The 24,704-nt window shown below is 42.3% G+C and overlaps 1 protein-coding gene across 17 annotated transcripts in view; it reads right to left on the bottom strand.

Moving 5' to 3' along the window:
• Positions 1-24,704, bottom strand: part of CADPS (calcium dependent secretion activator) — a 495,043-nt gene that overhangs the window by 383,923 nt on the left and 86,416 nt on the right. For all 17 annotated transcript variants that reach the window (XM_029051421.2, XM_029051416.2, XM_029051412.2 and 14 more), the window contains 2 exons: positions 18,469-18,582; positions 4,618-4,950 (listed from right to left, as the gene is read on the bottom strand). In XM_029051421.2, the coding sequence (XP_028907254.1) occupies positions 4,618-4,950; positions 18,469-18,582 (447 nt within the window). The remainder of the gene's footprint in view (positions 1-4,617; positions 4,951-18,468; positions 18,583-24,704) is intronic.

Here is a 24,704-nt window from a genome sequence, read left to right as displayed (position 1 = left end):
TTTATAAAGTGTGAAGTACCTGGTGTGGATTGAGGCACACAGTTGGATGGGGTAGATTTCAAAAGCCAGTGAGAAATCTCCTTGAGAGAGGGCTGAGGGACAGCAAAAGAGATTAAGGAAGGTGAGGGGGAGATTTTGGGGAGATCAGGCCATATGGTTTTGATTTGTCACTATAGTAGGCAAGGTCATCAGGAGTGAGAGAAGGGGAGGTGGGGGACCTGGGGGTGTCAGGAGGAAGTTAAAATCTGGAAGAGTTGGTGCAGGCCATGAATAGGGGAGTCAATAAGGGAGGAGAGGTAGTGTTGCTAAGCAGAGGGCAGGAGAGAGTTATTGCAAATGAGGGAGAATTTGAGATGGCCTGAATCTAGGAGCAAAGGAAGTATACTGCAGAAGTGATCCAGGCCAAGTGTTCATAGTGGGAGGTAGGCAGGAGGGAGGGAGTTGAGTTTAACTGAAAAAGTGATGTTGCGAGTACGGAATTGTGCATCAGGAGAAAGAAGGATGGGTAGGGAGTCCAAATGGGGCAAAATGAGGCATACTGGCCATCAATAAGTGGAGGCAGTCAAAAGATCAAAGGTCTCTTGTGAGAGAAGGGGTAGAGGAATATTTTGTGGACTTGAGAGAGAGATGGCAGGTGAGAAAGCTGTGGTCTGAGAATGGGATTCCAGAGTCGTTGAGATTAGAGATAGACAATTTCTACTTATTTGCAAGTTTCTATGAAGTCTGAGATGGAGTCTGAAAGGAAAGTGCTCACTCTCTTCAATACCAGATGTGTGGTTCTAAATCAATACTGGATGTCATTTGGGGTTTTGCTAATCACAGTAATACAGTGTGTCTGCGGGCCCTGGGTGAAATCATGAACCACAGAAGGGAGCTCAAGTCTGGGCTGGGCTACCCGTCAAAACACCTTTTTTATGGTATTTATTAAAACTCTTACTTATGTGTCAAACACTGTTCTAAGCACTGGGGTAGGTGCAAATTTATTAGGTCGGGGACAGCCCCTGTCTCTCATGGGGCTCACAGACTAAGTATATTAAGGGTTGAACGTAATTCCTGAAGCCCATCGAAACAGGGTGTTTCAGTGGCAGTATTAGAAATCATCTATAAGAGCAATTAGTAAGGGAGACACTTTTCATGCAATAGTAAATGTATGTCCTCTGTCACCCCAATCCAACAGATCACAGCTCTCCGCACCTTCAAATCTATCCTAAAATCCCATCTCCTCCAACAATCCTTCCCAGATTAACTCACGACACCCCATTCACATCAACTCATCAATCCTTACATGTTTTTAGAACCTGAGTTCTAATCCCAGCTCTGCCACTTGTCTGCTGTGTGACCTTGGGCAAGTAAAAACTTCTTTGTGCCTCAGTTTTCTCATTTGTAAAATGAGGATTAAATCCTATTCCCTCCTACTTAGACTGTGAGCCCCATGTGGACAGGGATTATGTCCAATTTGATTACTGTATCTACCCTAGTGCTTAGTACAAAGTAAGCATTTAACAATTACTTCCATTATTATTTACTCATACTCCCCACCTCAGCATTTATGTGACTGTACAATTTCTTCATTTATTCTAATTACCCCATTTGTAAATGCCTGACTGCCATGTTGAAATGTAAGCTCTTTGTGGACAGGAAATGTTCCAAGTACTTTCCCAAGTGCTAAATACAATGAATTGCAACCATGGGCTGCTCAATAAATATCTTTTCTACTACCACTACCTGCTAGCATGCCAAGTGACTGGTTACCATCACATGTAAATAAGGTGGCTACAATGCTTCTTTCCTGAAAGACATTCAATTGGTTATAATAAAGCCTTCTGCCAATGGGTCTGAAGTCTTGTACTTCTCACATTGACTAATATCCTTTAATGGCCTTGACAACCTTTGACTCTTAACCACACTTGGGGTTCAGAGGAGAGAGATTACCTTTCAAATGATGATTTTCCACAGTGACATATTCTGCATCTCACTAAAGAAGGTATTGATAGGAAAAATGAATAAAATTAACTCCATCCTGGAGGTGGAGGAGGCAAAATAGAAAATAAATAAATAAATAATAAAAAATAATAAATTTGCCCTTCTTACCAAAGATACAGAAAAAAACTGAAATGAGAACAAACCAGAAGGAGCATATGTCAATGTATTCATTCTAATGACATTAACATTTGATCAAGAACAAAAAATGGCTCAAAATTCATCCATATGTCTGCCAAATCATTGTAGTCAGAAGAGAGCATGTTAAAAAAGAAAGTATTCCTAGGAGATGGGAGAAGGTAAAGTTTCACTGTTACCTTGAATTCTGCTTCTTAATAAGTAGAGTGTATTTTGAGGAAGGCAGGGGGGCATGCCCTCGGCACCTTTGAGAACATTCTTGGGGGCCTTGCATCAAAGTGTTACTAAACCAAGCAAAGGGAGTGCAAGGAGACTTGCCACAAAAACTGTCCATACTGAGATAAGTTTTGCAAAGGGTCGGATCAACCTCAAATGATTCAGCCAGCACAGTCCCCCAAGGACAAAATCACTATCAGGCCAGGTGGGATGAATGCTTATCTTGAGTCCTGGGAATAAATGACCCCAGAAGTACCTGCTGCTTTGAGTGCCCTGCCTTCCTGCTCATGGAATCAGGTCAGACCACTGCAAACTCTGATGCAATGACGCTGGCCAGAGGAATCTTTACATTACTTCTTGCTCTAAGGACCCACAGATGGTTTATTTTGCTACTGCAACCCTAACTGCAGTAGCATAGCCTAGTGGAAAGAGCACAGGCCTGGGAATCAGAAGGATGTGGATTCTAATCCCGGCTCTGCCGCTTGTCTGCTGTGTGACCTTGGGCAAGTCACTTCACTTCTAAGTTACCTCATCTGTAAAATGGGGATTAAGACTGTGAGCCCCATGTGGGATAGGAACTGTGTCCAACCTGATTAGCTTGTATCTACCTCAGAACTTAGAATAGTGCTTGACACATAGTAAGTGCTTAATAAATACCATCATTATTAACTACTTTGTGCTTCAGTTCCCTCATATGCAAAATAGGGATTCAATACCTGTTCTTCCTCCTACTTAGGCTGTGAGTCCCATGTGGGACCTGATTATCCTGTATCTACTCCAGTGCTCTGTACAGTGCTTAACACATAGTAAGCACTTAATTATTATTATAAATAACATTTTATCAGCTTTAAAATTTCCCTAAATATATAGCCCAACCTCCATTTCACTCTGGAGAGAATTTAGGGTTTTACAGGGAGAGCTGTTCATGGAACCTCAATGCCACTCCTGCTTCTTGCAGACTTTCACGTGCACTGAGAAGCACAATGAATTATGCACTACAGGTGAGATGTGGTAGCCAGGGGTTCAGAACAATATATCTGAAGTTCTAATTCTATCACTGACACTTACTGAAGTAAATGAGTCAGTTGGCTTCCTATGATTTGGCTCTTGAAAGAGCATTTGACAAAGTTGTACTAAAAATCTTCTCTTTGGACAAGCCTCGGTTCTACGCCCAATGCTCTCGAGCTGGTAGCCATATTCCCTGCCTGTAGACCACGGAATGGAGGAACAACCTTCAGCTCCATCTTTTATTCACTATCTAAATAGCTATGGCCTGTGCTACTTACCCAATCTGCTTCCTTCCAAAGCAATTCTTTGAGCTGCAGGGGAAGGGAGGGGAACAATAATGAGAAGCAGCATGGCCTAGTGGGTAGAGCACAGGCATGGGAGTCAGAAGGACTTGGGTTCTAATCTTGACTCCACCAGTTGTCTACTGATGACCTTGGGCAAGTCACCTAACTTCTCTGTGCCTCAGATACCTCATCTATATAATGGGGATTAATAAGACTGTGAGCCCCATGTGGGACACGGACTGTGTCTAACTTCATTCAATCATTGAATCATATTTACTGAGCACTTACTATGTGCAGAGCACTGTTCTAAGCCCTTGGGACAGTATAACGTAACATGGTTGGAAGACATATTCCCTGCCCACAACAACTTAGAGTCTAGACAGACATTACTATAAATAATGATATCATAAATGATTAGCTTGCATCTACACTAGTGCTTAGTACAGTGCTTGGTACATACTAATTGCTGAACAAATATCAGAAAAAATACATTTTAAAAAATAGCTAATCAATGATTCACTTAGTGGGGTTGATGGAGAACCTACTGAATGTAAAGCACTATATTAGGTGCTTGGGAGAATACAACAGAAGCAATACAAGCATTCCCTGCCAGCAACATCTATGTACACCTATGCCCTTGCCTCAGGAACATCCGCATTATGGTATTTGGGTCCTATGGGATGCAGCACCCCTGAAAAAAAGGGCGGGAATGTATTCTTTCTCCTCATGCCCTCTCCCATCCTTTGATATCATCAATCAAGTAAATACAAATATTAGTTCATAATTGGACCTGGCAACCCATTCTCCTCATTTGCAGGGCCTAGAATCAAAATAACCTTCAATTTGTCTCTCTGAAAATGCTGCCAGCATTTCCTGACTGCTGCCCTCTGTTCTGAAGTACTAACATGAATTAAGATAGTCTAGATATGGGGCACCACAACCTATCTACATGTGGAATAAATGTGGACTGCACAGATGTTGGCAGACTTACCTGACAGGCATTGTATAAGAGCTGATGTTCAAATTTCTTGATCCCCAGGATGTTCTGAAACATCTCGTAGAGTTGCTCTTTGCTTAGGATCAGCTCAGAGGCAGCACTTGCTGTCATCCTGGCCTGCTGCTTTCGTGGGTCCTCCTCTCCTCGGTAGATGGCATCAAACTTGGCCATCCAAGAGCTTAGTACTGTCTCCTTGCTGAGACCATCTATCTCTGGCAGGCTGCGCACTCTCTTCTCAATGTGCTTCTTGAACACTTCTCGGGAGTCATTGGCAGAGCATCCTCCACTCTGCACCATCCGGGCCACACGGTCACTTTTCAGAAACACCTGAGAAAGACAAGAATTGAAAGAAATAATAATCAAGGTGTATATAGTCCCTGTCTGTCATTGTCCACCCACAGTAAATAGTTTATTATTTTGTTTTTGTCCCCCAGAGCATCCTGGGACTTCTAGAATGTAAGCTCACTGTGGGCAGGGAATGTGTCTGTTTATTATTGTATTGTACTCTCCCAAGTGCTTAGTACAGTGCTCTGCACACAATAAGTGCTCAATAAATATGATTGAATGAATGACTGACAGGTGCTTGGATCTGCATTGCAGCAGTTTGGATGGAAGAGAAGGGGTGGATTCTAGAGCTGGGAAGATAGAAGGGACAAGATTTGGTGAGTGCCTGAATATGCAGGTTGAAGGAGAAAGATGAGTCGAGGACAATGCCAAGGTTGCAGTCTTGTGTGACAAGGAAAGTGGTGGTGTTGTTGAAGTGATGGGAAAGCCATTGGGGAGGAGAGGGTTTTGGGTGGGAAGATGAAGAGTTCTGTTTTTGATTTGTTAGTTTTGAGGTGTTGGGCAGGATAGCCAAATGGAGATGTCCTGAAGGTAGGAGGAAATATGAGACTACAGAGAAGGAGAGAGGTCAGGGCTGGAGAGGCAGATTTGGGAGTCATCCATGTAGAGATGGTAGTTGAAGCCATAGGAGTGGATATAAATGCAGAATAGGAGGAAAGCCAGACTGAGTCTCGAGGGACTACTTTCTGTTACTGAAGCTTCTCTAGTCTTAATTGGATATCTTGGTCCCTGTCTCCTTGTTGCATTTTATGAGAAAATGAATTGAGAGAAAAGGAGCTTGAGGAAGGACCATGAAGGAAGTTAGTAGGGATCTACTATTTCCTTTCTTTTTCCCTTTGTTCTCCTGTTCTTCCCTGATGCTTCCTCCCTCACTGCTATAAATGGAGTTACAATTTATTGGAAGTGGTTAAAATGTCTCTTGAGCCTTCTTACAGCCATCACAGTTCAATCAATTCTTAATTACCCATGCTAACAGGGGAGGCAGGAGTTGCATGGATAAAAGAAATCCAATATTTACCCCCCCTTCCCAACTCATTCTAGTTGATAGCTTCAACCTCTTCTCCCAGAAAAGATCAAAAACTCTTGGGTTAAAGGGATTGGGCCTGTTTCTGAATGTATTCTCTTTGTGTTCAGTGACACTAAACTGAATAAAAATGTATTTTGCTGGTTTCTGACAGACAAACCTTTGGCCCAAACTGCTGGGAAACAGCAAAATGGACTAACTTGTATATTACTGACTCTCCCTTCATCTTTTGTGGGAGTGCTAATGAGCAAGGAAATGCTCAACAGGTGGGGGAGAGGACAGACACTGGGATAATTAGCCTCAGAATAATTGAGAGTTGGCTATTTTTGCTCACAAATCTTTGAAGTAGAGAATCGGAAGCCCAGTGAAATACAGTCTTTATATCTTTCTATAGCTATGTAGATGTAATAATAATGTAGATATAAGTAGAAGAGGCAAAACATTTTCCCACTTTCCTCCTCCAGTGGTGATGGTCATCTCACAAACCACCATAGGCAGAGTTGTTTATTCTAAGGTAGCTGCAATTATAACAGTATTAGTGCTTAGAATTATTACTGCATTAAGATAAGCATGTCCAAAATATCTGCACTATACAGGATGAGCAAGACACAGAAAGATTGTCTTAAAAATCAAAATAAAGGTCAGAAAATACCAGGGAGATCAAGTCTCCTGGGTGTGAGGGAACAAGAGTAACAATTTTAGTTGGGTTGCTTTTGCTTTTGCTCAAAGAGTAGGACTCGGGTTGCCTGGTGAGAACAAGGTACTGTTTTATTTATGACATGAGAATAACATGAAGACATTTGGAACAAGCTGTGCAGTATGAATGCTATATCTGTGAGTTGTCAATAATTAAAAAGCGAAGAGCAACCTGGAAACATGGCAGATCTGATAGCAAAATAACAACCTCGGGGTCTTTAGTTTGGAAGCCAAAATGCTGACAGTCATTTTCAGATGAGGCATTTGACAGCTAGTTCAACTCAAGTTCATAAAGGGGAACTTAACATCACATTAGATTATAAGCGGGGAATGCATCTTGTACTTATAATGTATATGGAGATATCTGTGTTCTCTTTAATATTATTTGGAAAATGATTTTAAAGCTTTCTCCTCTGTAAGAAATGGGATTGGTCTCTTACCTATTCAGATTTATTTCTTCTTCATATTTCAACTATGCCTTTTGCTATGAATCGGTAATGAGAAGCTCTGGGGGCAAACCAGTGAAAGTTGAATTTCTGGATGAAGGCTCTGGTGGAGAAACTTAAGGCTTTACTTGATTTGAATGTTCCCCAACTCCATGTTGATCTGGAAATGTCAAAAGGATCTTTGGGCTCTATCTGGGTGTCCTCCAAACGATCCATGTTTCCAAACCCATCATATTAAGGAAAGCTTATAGGGAGCATCACCAAGTTGTTGTTTCATTTAATAGTGATCAATCAATCAATGGTATTTACTGAATGCTTACTTTGTGCAGAGCACTCTACTAACTCCTCAGGAGAGGACAGTATATTTGGATGACACAATCCCTGTCCTCAAGGATCTTACAGTTCAACAGGGGAGACAGGTAAAACTCCCTCAAAAAAGCCTTCTTCATAGAAGGACCACAATTCTTATATTATGGAGATGGAGAGTGAAGAGAAAATGCAATAACCTGGATGTGAATGGAATTTATCAATAGGATAGTCAAAGGCTAGGATGAATCTCCATTACTTCGTAATGACAGTTCTGAATTTCTCTCTAGGGGAATATGTCTCTATTTCCTAACAAATTTTTGTTTTCTCAAGAGAGGAAAAAAAAATCTAACCTGGGAAATTGTTCAAATTAACCCCTCACAATCTAGCACCCTCTTGTTGTATTTTCAGAACTGAAGGAACCTGTCAGAGGGGAACGAAAGTCACTTGTCTCACTGAGCTTAGTCACAGAAATATCTGAAAATTGAATTGAATCTCAAATTTCAGGGAGAAAATGTGGGAACATTTTCTCTAAAGATGCTTTATACTGCTAGTGCTCCAAGTACTGGGAGGCAGTAGAAAGTGCACAGGACTGGGAGTTGGGAGAGCTAGGTTCTAGTATCAGCTCTGCCACTTATTTGTGTCTTTTTGGGCAAGTCACACACTCGCTGTGGCTAATTTTCCCCCAATGTAAAATGAGGATAAATACCAAATACCTATTCTCCCTCCTTCTTTGACTGCGAGTCTTTTGGGAAACAGGGAACATGACTGATTTGATTGCAAAATCTACTCTTCCATTTGCTGAGGGAGTCACAGTAGCAGCAAAAGTTTCCAAAATTTAACCCAAAATTTCTAGAGCCAAAGCACAAAAATTCACTGGGGGACGAGGAGGAGAGTGAGCTTTCTTCCTTTATCCTAGCTGTCTGGGTGTGACAGTCAGTAAATAGCTTATAGCCTACCAAAATACCACTGTAGAGATTAAAGGATTAACCAGCTGCTCGTCTTTGTGCAGAATTGCAACCAGGTCAATCCCACAACCATCAGATTAAAGAAGACCTATGCTGTCTTGATAGGAAAAGTTGGGCCTTATTCTTGACCCTCTCAAGTCTAGATTCATCATGATTCAAGTGCATTTGCAACTTCAAGTGATGTGAGCTCAGCAGCCTATATTCTCTCCTCAAAGTTGCCTGTGCCCTCTGTGGCTAACAGGCAGAAAGAGAAAATAAGTGACTGAATCCAGGTTTGCAGGCAAACTGAAACCAATGAGGCTGAAATAATATCATTAGCATCTGGCCCCACTGTTTTTGTCCACACCACCTACACCTAACCTATTGGTTAGGTACCTACCCTACTGGATGCTCATTCTCAGTCTTTTTTATGGATACCTCCTCTGTCTCCCACCCCCTAACTGTGGGAGTCCCTCAGTGTTCAGTTCTGGGTCCCCTTCTAGTGTCCATCTACACCCACTCCCTTAAAGAACTCATTCGCTCCCATGTCTTCAACTACCATCTCTGTATGTATGATTCCCAAATCTACACCTGCAGCCCTGATCTCGCTACTTTTCTGCAGTCTCATATTTCCTTCTGCCTTCAGGACATCTCTACTTGGATGCTCCACTGATTACTCATCTCCTCCAACAAGCCTTCCCCAATTCAATTCCAGCATCCCAAGACACATCAGCCCTCTCATTTTATCCACCATCAATCCTTTGTCCATTTCCTCCCTCCTTGCTGGAACTCCTTGCCCCTCCATATGGTGACAGACCATCACTCTTTCCCACCTTCAAAGCCCTGAAAAACATTACATCTCCTCCAAGGAGCCACTCTTGCCTAATCTTGCATCCTCCACTTTATTTTCCCTCTTACTACCTCTCCCTTGCATTCAGTCCCAGCCCTAAGCACTTAGCTACTTCCCCTATCCCCACCCTCACAGCATCTGTGCACATATCCTTCCTCAGTTGCTTCCCTTACCTGTAATGTATTTTAATATGTCTCCCCTGCTAGATTGTAAACTCTTTGAGGGCAGAGTTCATGTCTACCAACTCTATTGTATTGTATTCTTCCAAGTGCTTAGCACAGTGCTCTGCATACAGAAAGCAATCTATGAACACCACTGATCGATTCCAAGACAAAAAGTGCCCCAGGAGTTGCTTGAATAATTAAATTATATATCATTATCTATGTTCACCCAATTTGAAGATGTTACTACAATGGATGAGGTTGCTAAGACTTTGGAAAACAGGAATGAAATTCAAAATATTATTGGATTAACTGGAAAAATGGTCCTACAAAAGAGTGAAATTCAATAGAAGCCAGTGATAAAATAAAAAATACCAACAGAGGATGAGGAAAATGGCACAGCATTAGTATAGCTGATAGAAACCCGATGGTGATAAGTCAATTATAAACTGAATATGAATCATTAATTTAGTAGCATTATTAAAAGCCTATTCCTGACCTATGTTAACAGGAGTATTGTTTTGAAGTACAAAGCTTATTATTTCTAGTTTCCTGTGCACTGGCCAGATCTTTATTAGAGCATTCTGTCCAATTTTGGCAACCATATTTAAGGTAGGTTTTGTAGAAACTGGGCAGGATCTACAAAAAAGCAAAAAAAAAAGATAAATGGGTTGAAAAACATTGAGGGTGGGGTTGTCAGACTGGAGCAGAAAACTATAAGGAGTTTCTCAATAAACATGACAAATCCCCTTCAAGTTTATAAAGGGTTTTCATGAGAAAGATTCCAATCTGTTGGCCACATCCACTGGGGACCAAACAAGAGGCAATTGGTTTAAGCAGAAGCAGAAGTGATTTCTGTTGAATGAAGTTCATCTTTAGCATGTCACTCCGCTCCTCAAAAATCTCCAGTGGCTGCCTATCGACCTTCGTATGAAGCAAAACTCCTCACTATTGGCTTCAAAGCTCTCCATCACCTTGCCCCCACTTACCTCACCTCCCTTCTCTCCATTTAAGCCCACCACACACTCTCCACTCCTCTGCCACTAACCTCCTCACTGTGCCTCATTCTCACCTGTCCCGCTGTCAACCCCTGGCCCACGTCCTACCACTGACCCTCCTCACATCCGCCAAACTAACTCTCTTCCCCTCTTCAAAGCCCTACTGAGAGCTCACTTCCTCCTAAAGGCCTTCCCAGACTGAGCCCTTCCTTTCCCTCTGCCCCTCCTTCCCTCCCCATTCCCCCCACTCCTTCCCTCTGCTCTACCCCCTTCCCCTCCCCACAGCACTTGCGGATATTCATATATATTATTTATTACTCTATTTTATTAATGATGTGTATATATCTATGATTCTGTTTACCTATTTTGATGGTATTGATGCCTGTCTACTTGTTTTGTTGCCTGTCTCCCTATTCTAGACTGTGAGCCCTTTGTTGGGTAGGGATTGTCTCTATCTGTTGCCGAACTGTATTTTCCAAGAGCTTAATACATTTCTCTGCACACAGTAAGTGCTCAATAAATATGATTGAATGAATGAATGAATGAATGAATGAATGAATGAATGAATGAATGAATGAAAGAAAGAACATGTTAGGAAGGAAAGTTATGGGTTTTTTTGCCCTGGGTGATTTTGGAGAAAGGTAGAGATTTGGACCAAATTCTTGAGGTGCTTCCTAGCTCTCTGATAGTCTGGGAAAGATTACATAGAAATCAAGTTTGGGATGGGAAGGGCTCTGAAAGTGGGGACTGGAAATTGATTATTGTTCAAAATACTGGAAAAAATTGGGATTTTTATTTTTATCTGCCCAATTAGCATAGTTCAATTCTTGCTACTTAAACTATAGTGGTTTTGTTTCTGAGGCTGAGATACACTTGGAACTTACTTTAAGGTTCTCAGTAGCATCTACTGATATCAACAATTGAAACTACTTGTGAAGACACAGATTTGTCATAAAAATCAGAGATCTATTAATTCATTCAATCGTATTTATTGAGTGCTTACTGAGTTCAGAGCACTGTACTACGCACTTGGGAGAGTACCATATAACAATAACCATACACATTCCCTGCCCACGATGAGCTTATGGGCTCAAGGGGGACACAAATATTAATATAAATCAATAAATTACAGATATGTACATAAGTACTGTGGGGTGGGAGGAGGATGAATAAAGGGAGCAAGTCAGGGCAACACAGAAGGGAGTGGGAGAAGAGAAAAGGAGGACTTAATCAGGGAAGGTCTCTTGAAGAAGGTGTGCCTTCAATAAGACTTTGAAGAGGGGAGAGTAATAGTCAGATAGATAGTCAGATTTGAGGAGGGAGGGTGTTCTAGGCCAGAGGCAGGATGTGGGCAAGGAGTCAGTGGCGAGATAAATGAGATCAAGGTACAGTACGAAAATTGGCATTAGAAGAGCCAGGTGTATGGGCTGGGTTGTAGTAGGAGAGTAGTGAAGTGATGTAGGAGGGGACAAGGTGACTGAGGGCTTTAAAGCCAATGATGAGTTTTTGTTTGATGCGAAGGTGGATGGGCAACCACTGGAGTTTCTGGAGGAGTGGGGAAACATGTCCTGACTCTAAGCTCGGGTGGACTGTAAGCTCGTTGTGGTCAGGAAATACTATTATATTGTAGTCTCCCAAGCGCTTAGTATAGTGCTCTGCAGAGCACACAGTAAGTGCTCAATAAGTACTGATTAAATAGTGGTAACTATACATGTTGGGTCTACTATATCACTGAGCATTATCTGAGTAATAGTTTTAGACATTTTTCTAACTGATCCTACTGGATTTTTAGTCCAATAACATCTTCATTTGACTAGACATAAACATCACTCTGTTTACCTAAGAATTAATCTAATGTTAATCAGCTACATATTCAGCTCCTTAAACGACTTCAGCTGGTAGGAGGAGAAAGTTTTGCACCCTTTCTAATCACTGTTGAATCACATTGCTACTCTTGGTGACCTCCAACTGGCTGGCTAGGCTGCACCCTCTGACTCTGCCCCTCCTTTTCCATGAGTTTTATGCAAGCCTGGAGCTGGATGTATATGTGGAGGATGAGAAAGGAAGATGCAGGAAATAGGGGAAAGAAGGTTTAAAAGTACAAACTATTTCAGATGAGTACTAAAAAACTGATGCTGATCTACTACCAGAATGACTGCAGATTGAGGTGAGGCATTCTGGGAGAGATGTGTCCATGGTGTCGCTATGGGTCGGAGATGACTCGACAGTATAAGACAAGACTCTCCCAAACACTTAATACAGTGCTCTGCACACAGTAAGTGCTCAGTAAATAAGAGTGATTGATTGAGGAACCAGATAGTTCTGTTGGGAGTGTAGGTTCCTTGTGGGCATGGAATCTTGGGCCTCTGTTGTACTTCCCATAAACATAACCCACTGCATGACACTCAGTAGGGGCTCAATAAATGACTATTACTTGGAAAGCACAAATATGCTCTATTTTTTTTGTCAACTAGACAGTTTTCACTAAATTCAGGAGCTAGTAGGTTTCCCCAAACCCAGGATCTGTCATTTTGTCAGTACTGTTCATTGGTGTCACCCTTTGTACCATTTTTGGTTCTCTTCAGTGGGGTATGGTAGTTTTTACTTCACTCAACCTGAGGAGAGCAATTTGCCACACAGGGCCAAATTGGGAGGCATACCCCAGGAGGTTAAGTGCCTCAGTTAAGTTAAGTTAAGGTTAAGTTAAGTTAAGGTTAAGTCACCGTCCCTCGGTCTCGCCTATCCCACCGTCGACCCCTGGGCCACGTCCTCCCGCGGTCCTGGAATGCCCTCCCTCCTCACCTCCACCAAACTGATTCTCTTCCCCTCTTCAAAACCCTACTTAAAACTCACCTCCTCCAAGAGGCCTTCCCAGACTGAGCTCCTCTTCTCCCTCTACTCCCTCTACCACCCCCCCTTCACCTCTCCGCAGCTAAACCCTCTTTTCCCCCTTTCCCTCTGCTCCTCCCCCTCTCCCTTCCCATCCGCTCAGCACTGTACTTGTCCACTCAACTGTATATATTTCCATTACCCTATTTATTTTGTTAATGAAATGTACATCGCCTTGATTCTATTTAGTCGCCATCGGTTTTTACAAGATGTTCTTCCCCTTGACTCTATTTATTGCCATTGTTCTTGTCTGTCCGTCTTCCCCGATTAGACTGTAAGCCCATCAAACGGCAGGGACTGTCTCTATCTGTTGCCGACTTGTTCATTCCAAGCGCTTAGTACAGTGCTCTGCACATAGTAAGCGCTCAATAAATACTATTGAATGAATGAATGAATGAAAGTCTGATACCCAGGATTAGCAAGTGCTAGAAGAAAGGAGTGGAAAATGAATCTGGGTTTGATATGGAGGAAGAAGGAGATTGAGTCATTTTTCATATTATAGGCTCCATGTATAGATTGAGAAAACTCTACTACTAGAAAATTTTATCTGTTTCAGGTGGAATATCAGCCTCAAATGACCAGCCTCCACCCGTTGCTTTCCTTATTGTGATTTGTACTGAATTGTGTGTCTATGGATGGAGAGCACTTATGGGAAGTTATTTTTTCCACTTTGGGTCATTTTTTTCTTCTCTAAAGTGCTGGCAATCTAGTGTAATCAAAGTCAAGCAAATCCATTTCCCTTAAGTGAATTTCTCTGAAGGACTGACCTCCTTTTGAAATGGAATTCTCCAGGCTCACCAAATCTTGCATATAACTTTGAATGTTAACTAATTATTATTTTACCCAGATTACTAATTTATGTTCCATATATTAGCATTAAATTTGTATCGAGTTTTCAGTACATGGTCATCTACTAGGACAAAAAGGCAGTTGCTTCAAAAAACACAACCATTACAGGGAAACGTGCATTACTATAGGTATAATAATTATTTCCAAATATGAGCACATTGATGACTATTAATTTCCAAATTAAATAGACATAAATAGCACTTTCTTTCAATTTACTTAGTCAAATGAGTTTAAGATTAATAATCTGGGAATTTGTACGAATGAATGAATGATTCATGAATGATTCTCCAAACAGAGGTACTCCTGGATACATGCTTCTCATCTCAACTGGCTCCTTTATTCTGTTGCATTCCTATTCACTGACAGAATTGAAAAGGAATTTTTACTCAAATGTGTCCTGCTTAAATTAATCTTTTCTACCTGAACTGGTTTCCCAAACAGAATTTACACTCTTCATTAAAACTAAAAAAAGCAACATTAGATTAAAAAGCAAATACAGCTCCCTGTGGGCAGGAGTCATATCTACGTGGCTCAGTGGAAAGAGCCTGGGCTTCGGAGTCAGAGATCATGGGTTCGAATCCCGCCTCTGCCACTTGTCAGCTGTGTGACTGTGGGCAAGTCACTTCACTTCTCTGTGCTTCAATTCCCTCATCTGTAAAATGGGGATGAAGACTGTGAGCCTCATGTGGGACAACCTGATGACCCTGTATCTCCCCCAGCGCTTAGAACAGTGCTCTGCACATAGTAAGCGCTTAATAAATACCAACATTATTATTACCCCTGTTCCCAACTCTGCCCCTTGTCAGCTGTGTGACTGTGGGCAAGTCACTTCACTTCTCTGTGCCTCAGTTCCCTCATCTGTAAAATGGGGGTGAAGACTGTGAGCCTCATGTGGGACAACCTGATGATCCTGTATCTACCCCAGTGCTTAGAACAGTGCTCTGCACGTAGTAAGCGCTTAACAAATACCAACATTATTATTATTATTATTACCTGCTCCACTGTAATGTATTCTCCCAAGCACTTAGTACAGTACTTATGTGCCAGTGTGGAAGGAATTGTTGGTCAGGAATTGGTTTGTCCAGCCATATCTCTACATACACTAATGATCTCCCATCTGTGATGCCATCTTTAAACATGAAGGTGAATTGGATATGGTTACAGAGGGGGAACCAAAGAGTTGCTTGTAACACCTTGGGTGACTCTGATGTTTTATTTGCCGATTGTACAAATTCATCACTAACCCACTGACTGAGGGTAAATGGCCCTCTCTTCATTCCTTTCTTACTTTCTCTTTTCACAACCATTGAACGGAGGGTGGAAGATAACTCAGAAGGAAGAGGTATGTATATGGCTTCCTCATTGGCTTCTAGGATCAATTTGAGGAACCATTTAATGCTCTGCAGCTAATTAAGTTAATAAAATGACTAAAATAATAAAAGTAAGATTGAGTGATATATTAGAAACTTGATGACCAATAATGCATGTGATCAATAAATTGTATTTATTGAGTGGTTACTGTTTGCAGAGCACTCTACTAAGCACTTGGGAGAGTACAGTATAAGAGAGTTGGTACATATGTTCTCTGCTCACAATAAATTTACAGTCTAGAGGGGGAGATGGACATTAATATGAATAAATTAAATTACAGATATGTAAATAAGTGTTACGTGGCTGAGGGAGGGGTGAGTAAAGGGTGCAAATCCTACTGCAAGGGTGATGCAGAAGGGAGTAGGAAAAGAGGAAATAAGGGTTTAAGTTGTGAAGTCCTCTTTAAAATGATATTTGTTAAGCACTTACTATGTGTCAAACAATGTTCTAAATGCTGGGGTAGATAAAAGCCAATTAAGTTGGACAGAGTCCCCATCCCACATTGGGCTCACAGTCCAAGAAGGAGGGAGAATAGGAGAACTGAAGCACAGACAGGTGACTTGCCCCAGGTCACAGAGCAAGCAATTGACAGAGCTGGGATTAGCACTCAGGTCCTCTGACTCCCAGATCTGTGTTCTTTCCACTAGGTCAAGCTGCTTTTATAGAAAGAGCTGTGTTTTTAATAAGGCTTTGAAGGTGGGGAAAGTGAATGTCAGATATGAAGAGGGAGGGAATTCCAGGCCAAAGGCAGAATATAGATAAGGGATCAACATCAAGATAGATGAGATTGAAGTATAGTGTGTAGGTTGGCAATAGAAGAGCGAAGTGTGTGGGTTGGGAAAATCAAGGAGGTGAGATAGAAGGGAACAAGGTGATTGAATGATTTAAAGCCTATGCTAAGGAGATTCTGTTTGATGCAGAGGTGGAAGGGCAACCACTGGAGGTTCTTGAGGAATGGAAAATACTTTGACTAAATGGTTTTGTAGAAAAATGATCCAGGCAGTACAGTGAAGTGTGGCCTGAAGTGGCGAGACAGGAGGCAGGAAGACATAGACAGCAAGGAGGCTGATGCAGTAGTCCAAGCAGGATAGGATAAATGCTTGGATTAACATGGTAGCCATTTGGAAGGAGAGGTAAGGGCAGATTTAACAATGTTGTGAAGGTTGAGTTGATAGAATTTGGTGACAGATGGAATATGTGGGTTGAATGAGAGAAATGAGTTGAAGATAACATCAGGATTATGGGTTTATGAGACAGAGAGGATAGTGGTGATGTCCTACTTGATGGGGAAGTAGGGGGAGGATAGGGTTTGAATGGGAATATGAGGAGTTCTGTTTTGGACAAATTAAATTTGAGGAGTCAGTGGGACATACAAGTAGAGATGTCCTGATGTCCTGAAGAAGGAAATATGAGACCACAGAGAAAGAGGGAGATTAGGGCTGTACATGTAGATTTGGGAAACATCTGCAATCAATCAGTGTTATTTATTGATCACTTACTATGTGCAGACCACTGTTCTAAGTGCTTGGGAGACTACAAGAGAAATTAGCAGACGCATTCCTTGCCCAAAATGAGCTTGTAAGTCTAGATGGGGAGAGAGACACTGATATGAATAAACAAGTAATATCCACTAGGCTCCAGTTCCTCCTCATCATGGTGTAGTGGATGGGCCTGGGAGTCAGAAGGTCATGTGTTCTGTGGAATAAAAACTTCACTAACTCTGCATTGTGTTTAAAAGGGTAAGTCAGAAACAAGTTTATTACTACTAGCGCTTCATCCAGCACTAGTAGGGAGAGGTGTTGAACAGCAGAGATTCCCCTCTCTGCATAGAGATGGCAGTTGAATCCATGGGAACAAATGAGTTCTCCGAGGGAGTGGGTATAGATGGACAATAGAAGGGGACCCCAAACTGAGCCTTGAGGGACTCCTGCAGTTAACGGGTGTGAGGCAGAGGAGGAGTCCACAAAAAATACAGAATGAATGGCCAGAGGGATTGAAGGAGAACCAGGACAGGATAGTGTCAGTGTAGCCAAGGTTAAATAGTGTTTCCAGGAGATGGGGGTGGTCCAAGTGTTGAAGGCAGCTAAGAGGCTGAGGAGGATTAGGATGAACCAGAGGCCATTGATTTTGGCAGGCAGGAGATCAGTGGTGACCTTTTAGAGGGCTGTTTTGGTGGCATGAAGCGGGGAGAAGCCAGATTGTAGAGGATCAAGCAAAGAATTGGAGGAGAGGAAGTGAGGCAGTGGGTGTAGACAACTCGCTCAAGGATTTTGGAGAGGAATGCTAGGAGGGAGCCGTGGGGTCAAAGGAGGATTGTTTTAGGATAGGGGAGACATGAGCATGTTTGAATGCAGTGGAGGAGAAGCCACTGGCCAGTGAACAATTGAAAATGGCAGAAATGGAAGAAGAGAGGAGGTAATCATTTTGATAAGGCATGAAGGGATGGGGTCATAGGCAAAGTGGACGGGGTAGATTTTGAGTGGAGGCAGGAGATTTCCTCAAGATAATGCTAGGAAGATGGTAGAGTTGAAGAAGGGGCAGCAGGAGGGAAGGACTGGAAATGAGCAGTGGAGATTTTAGGGAGATCATGCCTGAAGGTTTTGATTTTCTCAATAGAGTATTTGGCCAGGTCATTATGGGCAAGAAATGGGGGGCGTTGGGGAAAAAAGGGTTTGATCCATAATGGAGGTCTCAAAGTGTAAACATTTTTATAAGATAAATTCTACCCGGCAAATTCTCCAAGTCTTTATGCTTACAGCAAATCATCATTTTCTTCAATTTTTTTGGAAAGTTGATTGGAAATGACAATTTTTACTCCTATTATTTTTGTTAATTTCCACTGTGTTCACTTCCAAATCTAATGCTCTTGGAATAGAGTATTTCTTATCAAGATAAATAATTCCTTTGATTGAAACAGGAACTGTGGCTTAGCCTGTGCATACCTTAGATCATCAAAGTCTTACCTCATAGTAACTCTGGACAGCGTTCATAAATGCTTCATCAGCCACAATCTGGGTCTCTCCATTGAGAAACGCTTGGAAACGATCCTTCACTGTTTGTAGTTGCTGTTTGCTTATCTGTAAAACAAATTTAAAAGAAAGAAGTATAATAATTAGATCTTTCTGTTTATGAGTATGAATGAAGCTTTCCTCTCCCTCCAAACCACTGCCATGCTGATCCAAGCACTTTTCATTTCCCATCTTGATTACTGCGACAGCCCCTTTGCTGACCTCCCTTCCTCTCCTCTCTCCAGTCCATATTTCACCTTGCTGCCCAGATCATATTTCTAAAATGTTTAGTCCTTGTCTCGCCTCTTCTCAAGAACCTCCAGTGGCTGCCCATCTATCTCCATGTCGAACAGAAACAACTTACCATATGTTTTATGGTATTCAATCAGCTTTTCCCCTCCCACTTTATGTGTTCTCCCACCTACTCAGACTGTGAGCCCCATGTGGTTCAGGGACAGTGTCTGACATTATTCACTTGTATTTACCCCAGTGCTTAGACCAGTGCTTGATACATAGCAAGCATTTAACAAATATAATTACTACCTTACCTTGCTAATCTTCTACTACAACCCAGCCTGCACACTTGACTCCTCTAATGCCAACCAACTATTTACTAATACTTTGATCTCATCTATCCCACCACTGACCCCTTGTCCACTTTCTCTGGTCTGGAACCCCCTCCACCCTCATATCCAACAGACAGACCACCACTCTATCTTCAAGACCACTCTAAAAAAAATCACACCTTTCCTATTCTCCAATTAAGTACTCATTTCCTTTATTAGCTCTCCCTTCTGTGTCACATATGCACTTGGATCTGTACCCTTTAAGCACTTAATATTCACCCCACCCTCAGCCTCACAACGATGTATACATATCTTTACACCCTGGCAATTCCCAGCTTTAATTTGTTTCAATGCCTGTCTCCCTCTAGACTATAGACTCCTTTGGGGCAGGAATTGTGCCTACCAACTCTATTTTACTGTACTCGCCATACAGTAAATGCTCAATAAATACCAGTGATTGATTGATTGAGGCTAAGGAAGGATTTTTCAGCATATCCTCGGATGACCACGTGCAAAGTTTCATAAGACTCTGCAGAAACTCAGAACAAGGGATTGTCCCAGACCTAGATCTTAAGTGGCAGAGTGGCTGAATAAAAAGGGCACAGTACTGCGAATCAGGAGACCTGTGCTCTTGTCCAATTTCTGCCTTTAAAAGCAAGTCTGACAAGTCACTTAAACTTTATAACCTTGGTGTCCTCATTCCTAACATAAGCATAATAATATCTACCTCTTCCTGTCTCACAAGTGAAACTATGAGACAAGTGATGTCAAAATACTTCGGAAATATCAAAATTGCTCTTCAAGAAGCAGGGTGGCCTATTAAGGGCACAGGTCTTGGAGTTTGAAGAATAAGAATTATTATTATTGCTCTCTAAATACAGCCATTCCCCCATTATATTCTTTTACAAGAGCAATAATGCTACTGAAGTTTAATGTTGGCATAAGTCAAGATAATGCAACTTGGCTTGAGCCCCTCTTTTCCCTTTCATCTGGGGGAGTATGACTGACTTGATAAGTGATTAAAACCCACTTCAATTTATTAGATGATGATGGCAATTTAGCCTGGAGAGGTTTTAGGGTAAGGTGCCTTTTTGGTGACTTGTATGTGAAAGATAAGTTTGAATATTAAGTACTGTATTATACATATACACATAAAAAATAAATAAAAAATATTGGTACTTATTCACATTGCTATCTGATTATGTAACTATATTTGTTGTGTTGTAATCACCATTTTCCAATACATTAGCAGAAGTTAATATGGACTTGGAAGTCAGAGAACCTGTGTTCTGGTCCTGGTTCTGCCATTTTCCTGCTGAATGGCCTGCGCAAGTCACATAATGTCTCTGTGTCTCAGTTTCTTCATCTGTAAGATAGAGATTCAATACCTTGTCTCTCTCCTACTCAAACTGTGAACCCCAGGTGGGACAAGGACTATGTCCAACCTGATTAATCTTGTATTTACCCTAGCACTTACTTGTGACAAGTGACTTAGCACTAAAATACCACTATTATTATTTTGTGTTCTTTCACTTAGCATTTTATTTGAATGGAACTATTTAAAATTCACTCCCTTGGTGAACTCATTCGCTCTCACGGCTTTGACTACCATCTCTACGCAGATGACATACAGCTCTACATCTCTCCCCCTCCCTTCAGGCTCGCATCTCCTCCTGCCTCCAGGATGTCTCCACCTGGATGTCTGCCCGCCACCTAAAACTCAACATGACCAAAACTGAGCTCCTCATCTTCCCTCCCAAGCCCGGTCCTCTCCCAGACTTTCCTATCACTGTGGATGATACGACCATCCTTCCCGTCTCTCAGGCCCGCAACCTCGGTGTCATCTTTGACTTGTCTCTCTCGTTCACCCCACACATCCGATCCGTTTCCAAGACCTGCCGGTCTCACCTTTACAATATCGCCAAGATCCGCCCTTTCCTCTCCACCCAAACGGCTACCTTACTACTACAGGCTCTCGTTATATCCCGGCTAGACTACTGTGTCAGCCTTCTCTCTGATCTCCCTTCCTGCTCTCTCGCCCCGCTCCAGTCTATTCTTCACTACACTGCCCAGCTCATCCTCCTGCAGAAACGTTCTGGGCATGTCACTCCCCTTCTTAAACACCTCCAGTGGTTGCCTATCAACCTCCGCTCAAAACAAAAACTCCTCCCTCTAGGCTTCAAGGTTCTCCATCACTTTGCCCCTTCCTACCTCTCCTCCCTTCTCTCTTTCTACTGCCCACCCCACACGCTCTGCTCCTCTGCCGCCCACCTCCTCACCATCCCTCGGTCTCGCCTATCCCACCGCCAACCCCTGGGCCACGTCCTCCCGCGGTCCTGGAATGCCCTCCCTCCTCACCTCCGACAATCTAATTCCCTTCCCCTCTTCAAATCTCTACTTAAAGCTCACCTCCTCCAAGAGGCCTTCCCAGACTGAGCTCCCCCCTTTTTCCTTCTGCTCCCTCTACTCCCCCTTCACCTCTCTGCAGCTAAACCCTCTTCTCCCCCCTTTCCCTCTCCTCCTCCCCCTCTCCCGTCCACCCCCTCAGCACTGTACTCATCTGCTCAACTGTATATATCTTCATCACCCTATTTATTTTGTTTAATGAGATGTACATCACCCTGATTCTATTTATTTGCCATTGTTTTTATGAGATGTTCTTCCCCTTGACTCTATTTATTGCCACTGTTCTTGTCTGCCTGTCTCCCCCGATTAGACTGTAAGCCCATCAAAGGGCAGGGATTGTCTCTATCTGTTGCCGATTTGTACATTCCAAGCGCTTAGTACAGTACTCTGCACATAGTAAGTGCTCAATAAATACTATTGAATGAATGAATGAATGAAAATTGCTGACTGGGGTATAGCAATATGGTATGTGATTTTCAACATAGTTTTGGTCTTTGGTCACTGAAACATGCACTCTCTTCTTTCAGACTACTAGCTGCATTTATTCAAATTTGAAAAGAGGTTATAAAGAATCCAGAATGCAGATTGAGGTCCCAAGTAAAATTTTCAGAGGCTCATGCTGCTCTACTTGGGCCAAAATGACTAGGAACCCAACCAAAAAACTATATATATATATAAGTTCAGGAGGTTCACCCCCTACTCCCACCTCGGGTCTCTGAGGACTGAGGTATTACAACATAAACTATGACTGATATCCCCTTTCGGTGTTCTTGTCTACTCTCCCAAGTGCTTAGTACAGTGCTCTTCACACAGAAAGCATTCAGTAAATATGATTGATTGCTAAGCACCATCACTATTTCTTTACAATGGCACATGCCTTCATCTGCATTAACCCATGTAATATGTGCTCATACATATTAAATTACCCCATGGGCTTCTGGGAATTAATTCATACATACAGGTCACTCTTGGAAGAGAGATTGGGACTACCTCTGGCCATATAAGGAGCTGGAACTTGCTCCCAGTAGGAGACATAAACTCTTTGCCAATGAGGAGAACCAGGAAAAGCCAAGTCAGTTCCTTTGGATAAGAGGAAAATCGAACTGGAGATGACTTGACTGGATAAGAAAATTCAGAGGCATTGTAAGATGCTTCTGCTCCAGATGTACTCTGGCCCGGGAACTCCCTTTATCTTCAAATAGACAGATTACTACTCTCCCCACCTCTAAAGCCTTATTAAAATCACATCTCCTCCAAGAGGCTTTCCCTAAATCCTCATTTCCCCTTTCCCCTATTTTCTCTCCCTTCTGCATCACCTATGCACTTGGATCTGTACCCTTTAAGCACATGATAATAATTGCAGTATTTGTTAAGCACTCAGGGGAACAGCATGGCCTAGTGGAAAGGGCATGGGCATGGGAGTCAGAAGGACCTGGGTTCTCATCCCAGCTCTGCCACTTTTCCTCTATGTGACCTTGGACAAGTCATTTCACTTCTTTGTGCCTCACCTACCTCAACTGTAAAATGGGGATTAGTAATGTGAGCTCCATGTGGGGCATGGACTGTGTCCACTCTGATTAGCTTGTGTCTACCTCAGAACTTGGTATAGTGTCTGAGATATAGTAAGCACTTAACAAATACCATTAAAAAGCACTTCCTACATGCCAAGCACTGTACTGAGTACTGGGGTAGATACAAGATAATCAGGTCTCACTTGGGACTCACAGATTCAGTAGAAGGGAGGGCATTGAATTCCCATTTTGCAGATGAGGGAACTGAGGCACAGAGAAGTGAAGTGACTTTCCCAAGGTCACACATTAGATATATGGTGAAGACATAGTTAGAACCCAGGTCCTGTGACTCCCAGGCTCATGATCTTTCCACTAAACCATGGTACTTCTCTAGTCAACTTACCCTCAGTCCCACAGCATGTATGTACTTAGCCGTAATTTTAATGCATGTCTCCCCCTCTAAACTGTAAGCCCTCTGCGGACAGGAAATATATCTATGAACTCTGTTGAACTGTATTCTCTCAAGTGCTCAGCACACAGTACATACTCAATAAATACCATTGACTTATTGACTGACTGTGCCAGGTCCTGGAGACCAGGCTGAGGCTGGGACTGAGACTGGAACTGAGGTGGCCCTGAAGTCCTCTAATTAATAATTGTGGAATTTATCAAGTGTGGACCTAGCAGGCCTGTGGCAAAGCTGGAATTACAATCCATGTTTTTTGATTTCCAAGCCCATGCTTTGTCCACTAGGCCACAAACAGTGCATAGAGGTTGTCCCAATTCAAGATCACAGTTACAAAAATTTAGAACAAGTATACTAGAAAATGGCTATCTTTGAAGGTATTTCAACTTATTTTGACCATTCTGAGACAAAAATATTCAATGAAAAGCACATTCATTGGAAGCAATTCTAAATGATCTGGGGGAGCAAAGTCTGTTTGGAAACTATATTAATTTAGGTTTCTTCTATGGAGGCAAATTTATTTTGGGCACAAGTCACCTTACTTGAACTCAAGAGAGTTTGAGATGACAGTTTTCATAAAGTTTGTTACAGTGGACAGCAGTGAGGTTGGGGGAGGGGTTGTCATGTGGTTGATGTTGGGGTATTTACACAGGATGTATTGAGGAATACTGGAAAGAGCAGCAGGAAAGGGTGTGGTGGCCAGTTACAGCAAGTACCAGAAAAAGCTGAATTATGGGAACAGGGCAAGTACCGGTAGCAGCACGATAGTAAACAGAACACAGAAAGAGAGAGGATCAGTGCAGTTACAAGCACAACAGAGTAATAATAATAGGGCTGCAACAGGAAAAGATAACCCCATCATCGCCAAGAAGATTGTTGATAATGAGAAAAGTGATAGGGTGGGGAAATCTCCCCTGTCCTTTTCTGGACAATCAGAAAATATCCCCAAACACATATCATACTAGCTGATCTGATCATGACTTTTCTACAATTTCACAGACTTTCGAAATATGCAGAAACACTTCAGTAATATTGCAGAGTGGCATCCTAGGTGATGAAGCCAACTTTTTGGAGGAATCATGGAGGGGCTTGAGGGAGTAAGAAAGGCATCAGGGGGTTGATAATCTTTGCTCTGCAAGGCAGAATCCACTGGCCCATTCACCAATGTAAAGGCGAGCCAGTAAACTATTCTTGTGGACCTCTTTAGATGTCACCTCTTTCTTGGATTGGTAATTACACCAG

Source organism: Ornithorhynchus anatinus, chromosome X1 (assembly GCF_004115215.2).
Source record: "Ornithorhynchus anatinus isolate Pmale09 chromosome X1, mOrnAna1.pri.v4, whole genome shotgun sequence".
NCBI lineage: Eukaryota > Metazoa > Chordata > Mammalia > Monotremata > Ornithorhynchidae > Ornithorhynchus > Ornithorhynchus anatinus.
Note: the sequence above shows the minus strand (reverse complement) of the source record. Positions and strands in the feature narration are given on the sequence as shown.